This window comes from Dermacentor variabilis, chromosome 1 (genome assembly GCF_050947875.1).
Source record: "Dermacentor variabilis isolate Ectoservices chromosome 1, ASM5094787v1, whole genome shotgun sequence".
Lineage (NCBI taxonomy): Eukaryota > Metazoa > Arthropoda > Arachnida > Ixodida > Ixodidae > Dermacentor > Dermacentor variabilis.
The window spans coordinates 26054671-26073895 of NC_134568.1; the positions used below are offsets into that span (position 1 = coordinate 26054671).

Here is a 19225-nt window from a genome sequence, read left to right on the forward strand (position 1 = left end):
CCTCTTTAAGAAAACAAGACCTAGAAATAGGGAACCGTAATTTTGGAGACTCTATCGGTGGCCTTGTAGTGCATTCACGGTGCTTCCATGCATATGCAAGACATTTGTGTCCCAATTTTAAAACTATAGCTGACAAGGATGGTACACAGCTAACTAGTAAATATGCAAGTACACCACTACTTATCTGAATCCTGAGTGTTAATGTCGGGAATAAATATTACTTGCCCAATGTTATTTCTTCATGAAGGCTCAGTAGTAAGACTAACAGCTTATGTTTATAGTAGTGTGCTTGCACCATGTAGTATAGCGCTTCACACAGCTTTGTTTTCGCTAGCTGAAGCTTATCTTCTAAGTTTGAAAAGAAATCTGCTGGACAATTTGACAACCGATGAAGGTGAAATTGGGAAATTAATGCTAGGGTTCTCTGGCACCACACTTTCTCAAGCTGCAAGATGAGCCTTTTGTTGTCTGGATATGCAAAAGGATTGACACATTATAGAAGTTTTGTGCCAATGGTAGAGATAAGTCTGGTGCACTTCCTTGGTTCAAGAGGAATTGAATGCAAATCATTGAGTGTGAGGTTGAAGACAGTGTTACGAAGAGGAAGCAGATTACAAAGAGGATTAATTTTACTGTACAGAGAAAACAATGACAATAAATGTGCCTTCTTTTGTGACAATTAAGAACAAGGATAATGCGAGGCGCATTTTGTTTGTTGAATAGTGAGTGAGTGAGTGAGTGACATTTGCGCTGTTTCCTTGACATTAAGCCATTATAATTTAAGCAGTCATGTGTGCCTGCATCACCTAATCGGCAATTGTCTGAATTCCAGAAGCTGCTAGGAACAACCCAACTTGAGCCAATATGCTGTCACACTCTACTATCAAAGCAGCCGCAGCATGGCTGACAAAACTGCTGCATGAGCACCAACTCAAGCAGCAGTTTGAGGCACATGGAGCCTCAATCATGGAATTGAGGCTCCACGTCATAATTATGGGTTCGGCAGCTCCCTAAGGAAGCAAGAAAGTGGGAGACAATATTTTGGTGTCAGTAATCGTTTACTGCATTGCTTGCTTTTAAGAATGTAATAATTTTGATGGGCAGTTTGTTTTACACTGTTGATGTTTTGTTTTAACTGGTGCAGAATACCCAAAACCGTTCATCCCACCAATCCCTGTGTAAGCAGCTGCATCTTTCCCTCAGGTGGCACATAGAATGAAGTTCCGTTCCCGTGATCACATTGACCAACTTTCAGGATGGGAGTCCCAGTTGTCAATAGAAAACGGCAACCAAGTACTCCAGGGTGAAGATCAAGTGTTTCCAGTTGAAATGGTGGGCCTGCTGATCAAACATAGCTCCAGGACCTACAACAGTCCTTTGTAATAGGCCAGCATCAGTTCAGTTGTAATTTTAATCAGTAATTTTTGAAAGCACCACAAATCAGTTGTGTGTGTGTGTATTGTGAGAAATTGTTCTATAAGCTAATGTGAAGAGTGGTATAGTTTAGGCAGCCATTATTTAGGCAAGATAAGTCTTCCAAAACATCGGTTATGGGAAAGATTTATTCATAAGAGAGCATTGTGAATGCACCTTTGCTACCTTTTAAGCTTACAATTCTGTCCAGGACTTGGCCTGTTCTTTATCTGCATTGTTTGCTCTATCTGAAAATCAAGTGTGCTACATACATGATGCTCTTAAATAAAGCTAATCAGTCCCTGTACCCTTTTAAGAGCATTTTAATTACCATTTTAGCTGAAACAATTTCAGTTTTGTTGCATTGATAATTAAGATGTCTGTGAGTTTTCCGTAAACATGTTGTATTTACTAGGAACCCATTGTATCAGTCGTATTCATGGCAACATATTCATCATATCTGTATTTATTAAATAAACTGCATTTTTACTGCTCCCTTAAGTATCTGTGAGGCATCATGGAAGGTTTTGTGTCTGTGTAGAGCCCATGAAAATCCTTTCTGCATGCTGTTTTGCCTTGCTTAATGTGCACTCACCTCACACTGTTGCACTCGGTTCTGTGGCCATTAGTACTTCATGCAACCATTTATAGTGCAATTTACCTCAAGGAAAAGTGGTATTGATTGGCTGTATTAAGTTTTGTGGATTTTGTCTATGAATCCATGCATTTTTGTACCAGTATAAGTCTGCTGGCACATAAGATGCATATGCAGTGCTATCTACTTATGGCCTGTAGAACAAGGAAAATTGAATTATACATTTGTTGCTGTATTTGAGATAAATATGCTTATTAAGTGCACTGCTACAGCCAGTATGCATGGTATAATATGGTAACACTGATCCTAGTGTCACAAAAAAGTGTCACAACAGTGATTCACTAGTGTCACAAAACAATGGCCCTTCAGACTGGGTGAAAGTAGAACAATTTACAGGCATGGTGTTCAAACATTCAGAACGGCTAAACAAAATGAGTGGACTGCAGTGTACCACGTGCAATGTTTGTAAGTGCTGATGCCCTGTAATCACTAAAAATCCTCATACTAGCAAGAATTTAGGCAAATTTCTTGGCGCAGTCTGCCATGGGGTACGTTGCTGTGCCCCAAACTGCGGCCTTGAAAAAGACAAGTCCACTTGTCGAAACGTTGGCTCCCACTTTTACCTTTTTTTCGTTTTGCTCACACTGCTGTCTTGCAGTTTAAAAAGAAAGGACAGGACAACAATACATAAAGCAATAGATTTCTTTGTGAATCTTGAGATAATTATTTTGGTACTAGTGCCGTGTGTTCAGAAGTATTCTGTTGCACTATAATTATTAGTGCTTATCAACAGCTACTGATTATTAAGGGCATCTGGCATTTGCTAATACTACAGTGGCATGAAATCAAGGGCCGTACAACAGCTCATCTGATTGGGAATGAATGTGGCATAAAAAGTCGCTGAACATAGTCAAAGTGAAAATTTTACAGTAATCTGTGCCTTTCTTGTGCTATTCTGGTAACATGTGCGTTAAGAATACAGCTTTCCAGGATTGTAAACTTAGTAAGTAGGGCTTATAGCACTTGCGAAACCAAAAAAAGCCTGGACATTCAATGTCTACACGGCAGCCGCGCCAATGCTTCCCAAGGTGGCTACTAGCCATAAGTGGAGGGAGCATTAGCTGATCTACCAGCTGACTTGCAGAATTGTAGAGCTAGAATATGGTTGAAAAAGATGACTACTAGCTCTGCCTTTCGCCGAATCAAGCCAGAAGATAGACATCTACTAGTTTAGATGCATGCTTCCTGGGGTACTTTTTAAGTCAAACCACAAAACAACTGCATGTGAAGTCGAGTGGACAGACACCAAGCACTGCAATGATGGCTGACTGCACAAGTAATGCATCTTTTTTTCATCTGTGGCCAATGGCCACGCCATGCATAATATACCGGTTCTCATCAGACCATGGATGCTAAATAGCATTGTGTACTTGGGAGGGAAACCATGAAAATGCCAAATACAGACAAATCCTTTCTGCTGTGGCATAGTTCAGAAGTCCGCCTTGAGAAAATTAAAACATGGTGTCTGTAGCAGAAGCATCTCCCACAACACTTTTATTTATTTATTTATTTATTTATTCATGCCTTAAAGGTCCCAGAGGGATATTACATGAGGGATGGGCCAAAAAAGGCAGCGGTTCGCAGTTTACATGCGAAGTAATGACTCTCTATGGCTGTTGTGAACTGGGTGCAATCCCTTAACATAGTGATGTGGGCGAGAAGGTTGTTCTAGTCTTGTGCTGTATGTAGAAAAATATACTTCTGGAAGGTGTTTGTACGGGTGTGCTCAGGATATACGGTGTTGGGATGGCAATGGCAAAATGTCTGATGGGTTGGTCTGATGAATGCATTGCCTGGTGGTTAGGAATAGAAAAATTTATGATAAAGACGCAAACCCATAATTTTACGACTAGATACAAGAGAAGGAAGGCCAAGCTGAGATTTTACAGAATTTATACTGATGTTGTTCGAGTAATTACAGGTAATGAATGTGGAGGCATGGTTCTGGATGGATTCAAGCATGTTTGTAAGGTTAGCTTGATGAGGGTCAGAAATGGTATTATCATACTAAACTTTAGGTCTTGCAACTGTTTTATAAGCTGTTATCCTTGCAGTGGCAGGTGCCAAGGAGACGTTGCGACGGAGATAACTCAAGATTCGACTAGCAGAATTAGTAATGTTGATAACATGTTATGACCATGTTAGATCACAGGAAATTTGAATTCCTATGTAATGGTGTTAGTAGTGGCTATAGGACAATTAAAAATCTGAGGACACCTAAGCACTTCTTATGAGTTGCGAATGTGAAAGCATTAATCTCCAATTCAACGCCACTGAGCGGTGCTTTGAGTTTTGTGCTGTGAGTAATGTAACATAGCGGTGCGTGCTGCCCGAGCCAGCAAGCAGCAGCAGCCAGCAGTGCCAACATTGCACGCCACTCACGCCCTGCATGACAAGAGACCGAGGAAGCAGCAGCGGCTACCAAGGCCGGCAGGCGCGAACAGCAGTTAAGCCCAGTGGGGGTGAGAGAGAGAGATACAGATCGCGCACCAGTTTCCAAGAGCGAGACGATGGCACCCGCATGCACGTGTCATGCGACTACCTCACCAATGGCAACCTGTCTAGCCCCGCGGTGTTGCATCACCGTATCTGCTTGACATGGCATCATGGCAATGCCTTCTCCACTCAACCAACACCGTTTTGCCAGTTCTGCTTCGTCGAGGCGCACTCGTGACATGACGTTGCAACCAATAAGAATTTAGGTGCCGTTTCACTGCTATAGACACCAGCTTTTTTGCTGAATGGGCTATTTTCTGCTTTCACATCAATATAGAGTGTAAATAGAGGCTATGTAACCATTATGTCAGTGAAAAGGCATTACAGAGGTCTTGTTAGTATCGATGGACATTAGCCAATTGGCACACCAGTCCTGTATCTTGATAAGGTACCTCTGCAAAATGGAAGGGTGAGACAGGTTAGCTGCCGGGTGGTATAGAACACAGTCTTCTGCTAAAAGTCTGCCGTTAGAATCAATGTTAAGTGGAAAGTCGTTACTATAAATTGAAAAGTGAAGGAGGCTTAGTACAGTACCTTGGGAAATGCCAGAGTGTACATGAGAGAGGGGAGACCTGCAAGAGACAACAACAACAAACTGCCGGTGATGAGTTAACTCACAAATCCAGCTGAACACAGACGGATGTAAGCTTAGGCGTGATAGCTTGAGTGACGGTGAGTAACCTTATCAAAAGGCCTTTTCAAAATAAAACACAGCATCAACGAGAATATTATGATCAAGGTGCGAGTAAATTTAATGAAAGAAAAGAGTGAGTCGGGTTTCACAAGAGTGGGTGGGGTTAAATCCATTCTGATTGGAGTGAAAAAAGTTGTTAGAAGACGGGAAACACATTACTTCTGAATACAAGATATGTTCCATTATTTTGCAACATACACTGGTGATGGTTATGGGACGATAATTGTTTGGAGATGACCGGTTATGTTTCTTGAATACAGGAATGACCTTCTGCCACTCTGCTGGAACTGATCTTGTATTGTGTGACTGCTTAAATATAAGTGATAAAATAAAACTAGTTACTTGTTTAGTGTTCTTGAACACTTTAGCATTTATACCGTCTGTTTTAGCTGATAACAAATTTTTAAAGTTATCAATGACGTTAGCAATACCACTCTGGCAAAAGGTGATATAGCTCATCACGGGATGCACAGACAACAAGATTGAAGGAAGTTTCTCAGTGTATTCGCAGTGAAGACTGAGCAAAATGTGGTATTTAGCACATTAGCAATTTCGTCTTTAGGTATAGGGCAGCCATTAGTATTGCATAATTAAATGCTGTTTGACTTCTCAGGCTTAATTGTTTTCCGAAATCATTTGGGTTTGTTGCATAGCATAAATAACTGTTATTGTAAAAATGATTTTTGACTTGTGTAATTGATGCCATGTACTCTTTTACGCCAGTACAGTATTGCATCCACGCAGAGTTAGAATTGGAATGCTTCGTAGATCTAAATAGTCTTTTTCTTATTGTTCAGCCATTGTATATTGGCATTAAGCCATGGGAACTGTGCTCACTCATTAACTGTAATAAAACATATTTTGCTGCGAGTCACAACATTTCATTTTCAAACAATATTCATTTGGTTTCAATGGAGTGTGAGGCGTTAGTGAAGATGAACAGCGAGATCTTTGTGAAAATCTGCTAGTTCTTCAGTAATGGCAGCATAGTGAGCTTTGTCATAAAATGTCAGTGCTTTTCTGGTTTTCTTGCTTTTAAGTATGTCACTAGACACGGTACCGTTAATCACAGAGTGATAGCTTAGTGGAAGAAGAAGAGTTAGTGTGGAGAAAATATTGGCGTGTGTTGTTAAAATTAAGTCAAGAATCTTGGAAGAATGAGTTGTAATGCATGTTGGTTCCGTGATAAGTTGGGATAGGCTAAATGTAAGGCATAAATTCAGAAATTTACTTTCGGCATTATTTTTTGACAGTGTGGCTGCAGGGTTAGTCCATCCTATCGACGGAAAGTTAAAATCACCACTTAGTACATATGTCCTCTTGAGGCGTAGTGTGCACAATTGTGCATACCAGTATGGTGCATCAAAGCAAAAGCACTGATGAAAATAATATGTAAAATGTGTCACATACTTGAAACTCTTCTGACTGGTCCTGTGCTGCAAGTTTTAATAATATGTGGGGAAGTGTTTTAATAAAACGAATTGGCTGGGTGTTTGCTCTCAGTGGCAGTATGTCAGCGGGATGTGCCTGTTTTACATCAGGCATATCCTTCAAATGACTGGATAGTGCTTTCCAAGTATCATAGTCATAAAATAGTTGATGTTCTCATATCTGACATTTCTGTAGATGGTTCTCCCATGGAGTTCTCATTATGCAAGCTTCACAAAACTCACTGAAAAGTTAAAATTTCTTAATCTGTTCTGCAGTTGTAAGCTTCTGGTGATTCTGAAAATACAAGAAATGTGAAATTAAATTTTTAATGGACATTGCATGTAGGTACCGTAATCTGTCCTTGCTCTGGCACATTTTAAAAAGATTTTATGCTTACTGCTGCTTTGTTTTTACCCAAACTTTACAATAACATTAAATTTTTTAAACTGCATTGTTCAGTACAGCGCACTATATAGGCTTTCCTGCTTCATCTAAAAAAAAAAAACATTATGTATGTGCCTTGCCATTAGAGAAGTAAGCTGCTGAAGTGACGCGGACTGGTTTCACTGCCTTCTGGTAACTAAAAGTCCCAGTGAACCAGGCAAAAGGTGATACCAATTATTCTACTGAATGATGCAACTCAGAAAATGCTATCTTGCTGCAAAATTTTGAACGGAAACAAAGCAGCAGTAAGCACTACACCTTAGAAAAAAAGGGTTATGCACATCTCATATACAGTTGGAATTGATGTTATGTGAAGCATTCTGCAGGCAGCTGGCTATCCAGTATTGTCTTTCCGCAAAACAATACCAGATGTACTGATGTGTTTGTGTAATGCAAGCAATTGTCTGTGATGAAGCAGCAAGACATTGATGGTGACGACATGACAGCTGATATTTTGTACTCTGACAACGAAATGTTACAACCTGTTCCATTATGACCAGGGCTGATACCGCAGGCAGTACAATTTTGCACAGTGTCTAAATAGCACTAGCTGATGAGAAAGGGAGATGCTTGAGTCTTCAAAGTATATTAGATTGATTTATATCCCGCAAATAGCTTAAAGTTAAAATAAAAGCCCAAGTTCTTCTTAAAGGAGCTACTGGAGTGTCAAAGCAAGACGTCATTACACTCAGTGTTGCTTTTGCATCACGTGGATGTAACCTGCACCACACAAATAGCCAGCAGCAGCAAGAACAACTCGGAGGTTCACCTGAAACCACTTTTGGAAGTGCTTGTGCAGCAAGGAGGGAGACAGACAAAAGTTTAACAGAGTCAACTCCAGTTGACATCACTACTGGGTGTTCTGTAATTACTGTCACGCATTTTGATACATAAGTGTGCCTATGATTTTTTAACATTTCTCAACATCATTTCTTCAGACTTCTGTATTTCGACCATGTTTCATGCCAGTTTGTTTATTTCTTGGAGAATAGGATGCCCAGGATTTTACGTTCATGAGCAATCTTATCATTAAGTGAGGCCAGACACTCCCCTTTCGAGGTTGTCAAAATTCTAAACATTCTCTGCAAGATAGACCATTGGGATCTTGAATATGGCACTCTTAAGGATGTAATCTGCAATGGTCATCCTGGCTAAGTGGTCACTTCTCACCTTAATAAAACTGTGAGGAAGAGAATTCATATGTAAGCTGCAGAGAAGCATCAGAAGGCTAGCCTGGGAGCTGAATGTGTTGGCAACAACAATGAGAAGAGCCGTGTTTCCCTAAAAGTTCTAAAGAAGAGATGGTTTGATGGAAGTGCAAAGCAAGGGAAGATTGTAAAAATGCCGGCTGCTATTGGCACGGGTCGCGAATTGGGAACACTTGGCGACTGTCTTCACAAAATTAGAACATTTTATTATAGAGGCCCGTCACAACACTCAGAACGTTGTGTTGTGCAGACGTCAGAGCTTGCTGATGCAGCCACTTGAACAGTTTTTCAAAACTTCCGTGCAGTGCCTGCCATGGTTTGAGCTGAGGTAACCGCTACTGGCCGTATTCCTTGTTTTTGTGACAAAAGGTGCAAAGATCGACATTCACACATATATTAAAGGTATTCTAGAGCCTCATTCACTGCCCTCATCCCTGTTCCACTTTGGTGAGTAGTCTTCGACTTTGCAGTAGGACAGCATCCGAGCGCAACAATCGAAGAGCAAATCAATGCCACAGCAATTGTGTTGCACTCTTACGCCCGACTTCATTCCAGCTGAAAAGTGGCTCAAAACTACCCAAAACTAAACACAATGGCTTGTGTGTGTGGGTTATTCTTGAAAGGGAGGCCCGCGCCCATCAGCACACCAGCATGCTGGCCCTGAAAGCATCACTGGAGCAAGCATGGAGAATAATTCTCCTGGAAATACATTGCAGGCTGCAATTGAAGTGTACCCAGGATGTTTAAAGGCTGTGATCAATACCAAGAGCGGAGGCATTCAATAAAATGTTTTGTGTTGCATTACTAATATATCAGGTAAATGCCCCACAAAAGATTTCACGAGAATTTTCTATCCTCAACCAAAATATTAGGCATACACTTTGCAATATTATTTATGACGCACCCTGTACGTAAGTTTTGTGTGTTGTATCCATTGGCCCAAGTTGGCATCAAAGAGGTGCATTTAAGAGCGGCACATACTCAATGGCCCTTAGGGCGCATATTCAGTGCTCTTCAAATTTGGCCCACATTTTTAGACTGCACTATCTTTGGGGTTAGCCCACATTTTTGATTGCACAATCTTCAGGATCGGCCCACAAAAATGGCTTCATAGTTGCCAGATAGTCATTACGGAAAACTGGGTTGAACTCACCAAAAATGCTTCACATTAAAAGTTTCAGGCGGGAGTTGTGACAAAAGGGACCTTTGTCTATTATGGGAGAAGGCAGGAGAAGAAAGTCGCTTGTCAGTAGGGGCGTGTGAAGATTTGAAACTCTTGAATAACAAGTCAAATAGTGTCCTATTTAATTCGGTCTTCAATTCGAATAGTCACTATTTGTAAATGTGAATATTTTTCTAATACTTGTAAATGGTGAACTGCATCCAAATAAACATAAAATTGGAGCAAACGTATGGTAAATTTTCGACCCCACAGGCATAGTATAGACAAAACATGAAAACTTAAGTAGCGGAGGAGACTTGGGTAGCCTTACTTTACAGGCTGTACAGCACTCAATCGCACTCTCTGAAAAGCCCGGTGCAAAGAAACTACTTGTTTGCTCTTAATGCTCTATTTGTGCTTTTAATAAACAATGCTTCATAACATACTACCATGTAATGACAGAAACTTGCTAACTTTAAGAATACTGGGATGTGAACATAAATTGATATTGTGATAATGGCTGTTCATTATATGAAATGTACTATTCGAAAAATGTTCTATGTTCAAATTGCTTCTGGCACTATTAGATTCGGTCTTGGAAATCACTATTCGCACACCCTCTAAAAGCATTGGTCAAGGCAGATGGAGAGAGCCTCGGCACGGGGAAGGCCAGCTAGGTCACTTCCTCGCACCACTGCTTTACATTTCTTTGCTTCTATCTCAGCTACCATATAAACCAGAATATAGGTCGGTCCGGAATGTAGGTCTGCCCATGACTTTGAATTGACCAGACTTGCAATGTGCTGCAGACCATTATATAAGACGAAGAGCAACGTTAGCTATTTCAGGAAAATATCTCTACCTGTATGGCAGTTTATGTAGTACTTCTGGGCCCATTTAACAAATTCTTGGTGTAGAACACCCTCTGTACTGACCTTTACAACTCCTGGCTCATAGCCAGTTTGTATCGGAGCCTGGTGAGGGGCCCTTTCATGTGAGCACAAACTCTACAGATTTTGTTAGTATATACTTTTTGTATTAATCCTGCCCCATAATATCATAAACATTTAATAATCGTAATTACTTGCTATGTTTAATAACTCTTGATAAATCTTTTTTCTAATCCTAATAAATCTTGATGAATCTTTAAAAAAAGTTCAATTCTGGGGTTTTACATGCCAAAACCACAATATAATTTACGAGGCATACTGTAGTGGAGGACTTCGAATTAATTTTGACCACCTGGGGTTCTTTATCGTGCACCCAATACATGGCACATGGGGCTTTTTGCGTATTTTTTTTGCAGTGCAGCTGCTGTGGACGAGATTTGATCTCGCATTCCCGGGCTTAGCAGCGCAACAGCAAAAGCACTGCGCCTTCACGGCGGGTGATGAATCTTCACAGAGAAAGTATTGGCTCAAAGGCCTGTATAAGGGAATGGGGTAAATAGAAGGGGGGAGATCACAAAGAGCAGTGTTACCTTTGTTGTCATAGCTATGTTGCCAATAATGTGTTAATAACTAGATCAGTAATTACTCATAGAAGGTCCCCATAACCCGTTTGCAACTCCAAAACCTCCGTCTGTGCTAATAATGAATAAATAAAGCTCGGTACTCCACCATCAGAAGTGGCTGTGGGAACAGCTGACAACGAACTCTGCAAGATCACAGGGGCATTCACATATAAAATTAAACTGAATCTGCGTATTGGGCAACATGTATATAGTAGCTCATTGTACCATAACATAATCACCTTCTACCTGTCTTTCTCACTTCCCCTTACTCCAGTGACGAGTAACAGGCTATAGACACGATCTCCAGGCTGACCTATCCTCCTTTCTGTTCATTAAAATCTACTCCTTTTCCTTAAACTGAATGCCAAGCTAGTAAGAAAGACGAATCCAGCAAGAAAAGCTTCACAGAATGGCACCTGCAAGCACTGAATTCAAGGAACCACAACACCAATTTGCTGAACAGCCTTATTTGTTTTATTTTACTCAAGAAATATATAAATGAGCGAATCGTGCCCTTCCAAAAAAAAAAAAAAAGAACCTACAACACATTTACAAGTGATACGTAAAGGGATGCAGACAGCATTGAAACTAAATACAGCACGCACACACACACACATAGAAAAAAACGTTTTGCCTCTTCATATTGCTGTGGCAAAGACAGTTGTAATGCGAAGTATTCCAAATTGCCAGATCTTTTTTTCATCTGACTTAATGCCAGTTCAAGGCAGCTTTGGGCCACATTACAGATGTTAATGTGCTACTTACAAAAAAATGCTATGTGTCTACTCGTACTACTCAATGAAATGCAAACCATAAAAGAAACTGTAGTACATGTACTAGAAAAAAAACAACTGTATGCCCACCTTTTGCACTGCTTTTGCAAGGGCAACAGCACACAGTAATACAGAATGTTCAGCTGACCAGAGGCCAGTTCATCGCAGCCGATTCACATTCCACGACATGCATGTGCCATCTTCCAGATTGTGGCAATCTTTGGTCACACACTCAGTACAGAGTTGCTCTCGAATTGCAGGACCCATATATATATATCTATATATATATATATATATATATATATAATGGCACTCTGCCTAACTGCTACAGAGGCAGGGTGTTTGCTCATGCTGATCACCATGCATTCCACTGATATTTAGAAAGTCCCTGAACACAGCTTCAATACTCTGTACTGTTCCCTTGCCATGCATAAAACTAATTTTATTGTGATAGCAGTTATATGGCCACTCCAAGTGCACTTGCAACACAGTGTCATGTCCTGCATAAATGTATACGGTATACAATGTGCTGTCCCAGGTGCCGGAAGAGAATGCAGACCTATTGTTCCACATACACCATTCCTCTGTTGAACACAACACAACATGCTGCAGCACTACCACACGAACGTGGGATCCAAAGGAAGCACGGGCAATGCTTCGTAAGACACTGGCCACAGAATATCCACTTGTAGAGCCATAGGTGCAGGAAAAATTAATACATCAGCATGTCTCTCATCTTGTAGCATAGCAAGGCTGAAGACAGCCTGTTGGGCACACTCCGACATGTCCGTAGTCACACACCTGCATGTCTCATATTAACCAATAGACCTAACCAATAAATGTCCCAGCAGCAGATCTACTGATAAGCTATCGGTCGACTTTGACAATCATCTTCCAATGGTTTCTGCATCTCAAAAGGGAACATCAATGACACTTGTCAGTTAAATGCTTTTAGTATGAGAGTTTGCTTATCATCACTAAATCTGGCAAATGTAGAAGTTGTATTGTCAATCCAGCAGTACAATAATGCTTTAGTGTAGCACATGCATGATGTTTTGCTGTAGATTGTGGGTTGTGACAAAGCATTTCTTCTATACTGAGCCCATTCACCTTATAAACTAACATCACAACCGCTTGTAACATGCCATTGCTGAAATATAATAGTGGCAGGCAGTTGAGATATATCATAGCAGCTGAAAACTATTAAAACAGGCAGCATTGACGAAAGGAGAGTGTTTATTACATAGACCGTCTCCCTCATGCATTTTTACCTACAAGCTTGTGATAAAATCCATTTACTCATCATTTTCATGTTTCAACAACATAGGAATGCAATAACATGTGCATACAAGATTGAGTGATCGTGTGTCAAACATTAAGGCCTAAACGACAACTCACCAAGTGGACACCTGTTCACAATAGTCAATGAGACATTGCTGTTTTTCAGAGTATTGTCATAGCCAGGTGCACAGCATGTTCAAGCACCAACTTTCTTTTTCCAAGGCATGCTGAAGGCAGCAAAAGCCTTTGCTTAAGGTTCAGTAGTATGCACACTTTGAGCCAGCAACTGACAACCAATAAAAATAAAAACTTTGAGAAAATATAAACGTTTGCAGGAGACTACGGTCACATAGACGGCAGCATCTTCTTGCCATACACCAGCAAGGGAAAGCGCAGCAGTGCATGTTTCTGGAAAAGTCCACTACTACTGGAGTAAAAGAAAACTTTGCCCATCGCCGCCACTGTACTGATTGGGATGCAGAAATCCCGGCACAGCATTATGATCCACAATGTAAGACAAGCGATCACATCTATGTAATTAGACAATAAACCATCACAATATACCTGTAGATAATTACCTCATGGGTATCTCTTGAGCACACAGACCTGTTAATTATACAGCACATGATAGTCAATGGTTTCACTACTTCAACACATTAGGCATTTCTTCTGCCTACATACGTCGCTAGAATGCCAACTCGGGATTCCACATAAATGTGCACTTCAGAGCGGGACACGCCAACCACTGCGCAACATTCGCATTTGATAATTTCTGCCAAAGTGTTGCACCCCTCATAGACTCCAACAGCAGTGGCATCAGTGCATGTATTGTGCCAGCCCCAACATGCAATACTGTAGTAGATGAGGACGATGTTGCATGCATCACAAAAAAAAACTCTTCCAAAGACGGCTGTGTCAGTTGTACCAGCCTGCTGCAGTTGCAATAAACGAGTTTCAGTGCCTCATGAATCACTCAAGTCTGCAATTTTGTGAGTTTTTCCAGATGCATTCACTCTTATTTAAAACAAAATTTTGCACGTAGGTGGCTTTATATTGGTACAATACCTAGGCCTTCAGGGTGGTCCAAAATTTTGTTAAAGTTGACTTAACACCAAGTGCTGCCTTAAAAAAATTATGGGGTTTTACATGCCAAAACCACTACCTGATTATGAGGCAAGCCATAGTGAGGGACTCTGAATAATTTGGACCACCTGGGGTTTTTCAACATGCACCTATATCTAAGTACACTGGTGTTTTTGCAATTCAGCCCCATCAGGATACGGACACCATGGCCGGGATTTGATCCCGCAACCTGGTGCTTAGCAGCCCTACACCACAGCCACTAAGCAACCACGGCAGGTGGTGTTGCCTTTCATAACACTTCTTTCAATTCTAATCTTTTCTTGTCATACTCTGTGATGCATAACTGAACCTGGCAACAACAGCAACATGTGAACTAATCACAAAGAAGTAAAAAAAAAAAGAAAAAAAAAGCTAATTATGGCTTTGGGTTTGCGGGTGCTTGAAAGCGATGGATACATTCAGCCTTAAATAACATTTTCCCTACAAGTAAGCGAATGTGTCCCCAATGGAATCCAAAAAGAGTAATCTACCAGCACAGTATGACCTAATGTTTGCCTTTAATGCCCATTTGAAGAAGTCTGGAGGGAATGGGGCCCATAAGTATGTCGTGCTTAAGCCCATGCTGCACACTGTCGGGGTACTTTGAAAGTCTCATAAAATTTCCCCGAGAGGTTGAACATCGACCATGCTGGGCCACATCACATCAACAGTCACCACCATCTTCGCAGCATTTATACACCAGAATTTGTTAGTAGCACTGCAATGAGACTGTGGCTAGTTGAGATTTTCATGCACAATGACTGACCAGAATGACCACAATATGTATCACAGTTTCTAAAGATACCTAGAAGGTATGCATTGCAATCATACCGCAGTTGTATGAGACAAGAACAGTGCCGTACATACATAGCTTAAAGATAGGCAGTCATGTTTTCCGGCACACAACATACACAAAGCATCGCATCTTTTTGTCACTAAACTTAATGGTTCCTGCAACAGTATAACTCAAAGTTCTGTAAAGGGTGTTAGCAAAACACTCATACTGGAGTGCATATACAGTCGTGCGCCGCTAGAACAAACGCTGCTACAACGAAATTACCTTTATAACGAAGGTAAGATTCTGTTCTGGTCCTCTTGCGAGCTGTGTTGTGTGCCACCTTTACAACAAAGTGACCTGTATAACAAATAATTTCGGAGGCCCCACATATTTCTTTATAATGGCGTTTGACTGTACAAGGATACACAAAAGAGTGTGATCTAAAATGACATTCAAAATATACAAGAAACAAAAGAAAGGTCGGCCAGCCAACACTAAAAAAAAAATAATAAAATAACTCGCAGAGGAATGCACGGCAATAAACCGTCGTGGCGTAGATGAACTGAGGAGCAAATAATGCTGGTGCATTAAGCTGAAAAAAATCTGGGGTAAAACATGCAACAAAAAAAGAAGAAAAGTGTGATCTAAAAGAACATTGAAATCATAGAAAAAAGAAAATCGGGTGGCGGAGCTTAACTATGAAACAAATAATGCTAATGCTAACAAATAAGCTGGGGTAGAACAGACAACAGGGTAGAACAAACAACACAACCATACAATCATAAGCTATCATAAAACCATAAGCCCTAGCCCGAGTAACATCGTCAAATGGGCTTGTCACTTCTTATATTTCACTTCTTACATCTCACATCTTTATTGGCTATGCCCAGGTGGATGGCGCGGTGTCCGGGTTGCTTTTACCATTTTGCTTTGCAGACGTCCTCTTCAGAGGTTTCTCTTGCAAGTTGCGCAGCACAAACATCGCTGTTCATGAAAGTCTGACTTGTCTGTGCGCAACATGCCATGTGCTTAGAAAGGAAATGATGCACGGACGCAGCCTCAACCCCTATTAAATCGCTACATGCGCAATTGATTTCTAAATCACAATGTTACCCGAGTTCATCAGGCATGTAGCGTTTCGCGCCGCAGAAGTAAATAAACTATGACTGTCTCGCAGGGACGTAAAAAGTAAAAAATGAATCGGCGCTGCACAAAACACTCATGAACAAATGCCGCACGGGAAGCCGGCAACCGAGCACTGCGCAGCACTTGCACAGAACATTCACAATAAAAAGTTTAAACCATGCCACCTACTAAAGGACTACACCCTATCGCCGTCCGAGGTGTCACTGGCCGTTGAGCGCGCCTCCTCCATCTGCGTTGTGATGCGTTCCAGTTCAGCCACTTTGGTGTTGGCGTAGTGGTAGTACATCATCTTTATGCCACTTGCAATGGACATCTTCATGCGAATGTTGTACCGAAAGGCGTACTTGTTATTCTTCTCGGCACGCTTGTAAAGACGCTTCAGGTCGCGGATTTGCTGGTCGAGGAACACAATCTGCCGGTAAGTGTTGTCCAGCTTTTCCTGGATGGCCGCAGCACGACCTTCCAGCGTTTCACTTTCGCTGGGCGATAAATCCGTCGCTGCGACACCACCGTTTCCACTACTGCTCTCGCTACAGTCCCCTTTGGGCGCTGCCATGTTAAACGCCGCTTTCGTCACTCAGGTGCAGCCACAGAACACTTGCAGCGAACAACGCTAGCCTCCTGAAACTGCCGTGTGCCGTTTCGTTCCCATATAACCTGGCAGCTTCAACCGCTTCGTTCCTTTATGCAGCAGCTTCTCGTTGTTCTTTGCATCAGACTTGCAGCATTCTTGCAGTACACGAACACGCCAGACATTGTGCGCCACCCGGCGTCCAACTGCTAATGCAAATGCAAACCGTAAAATTAATATTTTCTTCATAAAACTTATTAAATCCCGAAAAAGTCAGTTATTTTACTAACTTTTTATTTGAGGGTGTCGTGCTACCAAGGACGTTATATACAGGGTTTTGAATATTTCACTTCGCGTGTTCGAAAAAGCTTTTGCACTCACCGCTGCACTGCTATTGCTCAAATTTTGCAGAACGATCGCATTTTGCCGTCTACTTTGTTAAGTATAACACTTCGCACAGTCAATTGTCTGGTTTTTAAGGAAAAGGTGCAAATTTACCTGCGCTTATGGGGATGCAAGTTGTTACCGCGACAGCGCAAAAATCAACTCGTTTCGCCGCCTCCGTCAGCTGCAGAAAGCAGCGTTTCAGAGCGGGCAGCCGCGTGTTGCCCGCTTTTGGAACAGGCGACTTCCCTCCCTGAAACGCTGCTTTCTGTAGCTGACAACAGGCGGCGGCACAAGGTTATGCTTGCGCTGTCGCGGCAGCAACTCGCATCCTCACTGGCGCAGGTAAACAGCGTTTAAATAATTGTGACATGCTTTCCGAGAGCAGTGCAACACCTCGGTAGGTCATTGCTGCATCAGTCGCATAAAGATTATGCCTGATGAGTGAGTGAGTGAGCAAAATTTTATTGAAGATAAATAAAAACTGAAAGACGCTTAAGCTTCGCCTTCAAGAGTGGAAACGCGATAGCTTTCCCGTCGACCTGCCAAGGGGTGTAACATTGATTTGCCTGAACTTCGTCCTTTTGGCTTCAAACGGCTTTGTGACTTTATAATAAAACTCGTCATTTTCAACAGTGTATTGCCTAATAAATAATGAAACAAACATCATTAAAATCGCCCGACGGCAGGATTCGAACACAGGGACTCTAGCACAGAAGTCTGATATTGAAACCATTAAGCAACGGACGCACGTATCGACAACCGAATGAAACGGCCATGCACATTGCACCACAATGCACATCCACGGGGAAGCTCTTGGCATTAGGACTTCATAACACTTTCGAAGAACTCAGAGAGGCACAACATGTTGCTCAGCTGCGCATACTACAACAGACTCCGTCTGGCAGGGAGCTTCTGCAGAAGTTGGGATGCAGCGAACAGATGCAAGAAATCTAAAGAACCGCGACTATCTCGGACGAAATACGAAGCACAATGAAGATGGCCCCCATTCCCAAGAACATGGACCCCAACCTACACGAAGAACGCAGGAAGGCGAGAGCCGAATACATCCAAAAGTCACTAGCTTCCCAGGCAACAACGGTATACGTGGACGCAGCCACATACACCAGAAGGGCGAGACAGACCAACCCCAATGCAGTAGCGGCGGTGATAAACTCGGACATGCGAGAAATCGTCAGCGCATCTGTACGGAACTGCACGGTAGTCGAGGCTGAAGAGTGCGGCCGTCGCTCTAGCGGTAGCGGAGGGAGGCTATCGGCTATCGGACTAGGCGGTCCTTAACAATACTAACCGACTCCCAAACAGCATGCCGAAACTACATGTTAGGCAGAATACGTCACAGAGCGCTCCGCATACTCCACTCTGAAGATCAACACACACAAAACCCAGATAAAGAACAACCAATTAGACACACGATAGCGTGAACGCCGGGTCACACGGACGTGGAAGGCAACCGTGAGGTCGACAGGGTAGCTCGAGGATACACTACATGGAGGTGATACACTACATACCGAACACCCTCCGCCAATGACCTCGAGGAAACCGAGCCAGTCCCCAGAGAATACTCGGCTATCCTAAGCCACTATAAGGGCAGCAGGAAGCGGTATCCCCCCCGCATAGCTCTCTCACCAGAGAGGACTCCGTAGCTTGGAGGCTGCTACAGACGGGTGCATATCCGAACTTAAACACACTCAGTAAAATACAACCCACACAGTACACTGACAAATGCCCATGGTGCCAGGAAACACCCACGCTCTACCATATAACGTGGGCCTGCCAGAAAACAAATGCGGTACCAATAATACCAAACCCGTGTGTGGAGCAATGGGAAGGAATGCTCTCCAGCGACCGTCAGGACGTCCAACTAGGGCTGATTCGACGGGCCCAGCTGGCAGCGGCATCCAGCGGAGCCCTGGACTCTGGGCAGACGGCCATTGCTAAGAAGATGGAAAAAACCATCTGACTCCGCGAAATTCATCAAATTTTTCTAGAGCTCAATAAACGTTTTTCCTCCTCCTCCTCCTCCTCCTCCTCCTCCTCCTCCTCCTCCTCCTCCCTTATTAATTTATCGCGGGCATGCCAGTGCCTTGAGACGCTTGGCGTGTTTCGATTTGGCCGCCTGGACAAGCTAAA

At 42.3% G+C, this 19225-nt stretch overlaps 2 protein-coding genes across 4 annotated transcripts in view; one reads left to right on the forward strand and one right to left on the reverse strand.

Moving 5' to 3' along the window:
• LOC142575934 (uncharacterized) overlaps positions 1 to 1914 on the forward strand; it is a 238440-nt gene extending 236526 nt beyond the window's left edge. For 2 of the 3 annotated variants that reach the window (XR_012826744.1, XM_075685813.1), the window contains exon 3: positions 1145 to 1914. Coding sequence is in view for 2 of the 3 variants with exons in the window: in XM_075685813.1 (XP_075541928.1) it covers positions 1145 to 1182 (38 nt within the window). In the remaining variant the exon portion in view is untranslated. The remainder of the gene's footprint in view (positions 1 to 1144) is intronic. The other variant, XM_075685823.1, reaches the window with a different exon arrangement.
• Positions 1915 to 14691: 12777 nt separating this feature from the next.
• Positions 14692 to 16967, reverse strand: LOC142575975 (uncharacterized). Its single transcript, XM_075685841.1, has one exon. The coding sequence runs from the start codon at positions 16670 to 16672 to the stop codon at positions 16292 to 16294; it is 381 nt and encodes a 126-aa protein (XP_075541956.1). The 5' UTR covers positions 16673 to 16967; the 3' UTR covers positions 14692 to 16291.
• Positions 16968 to 19225: the final 2258 nt, after the last annotated feature.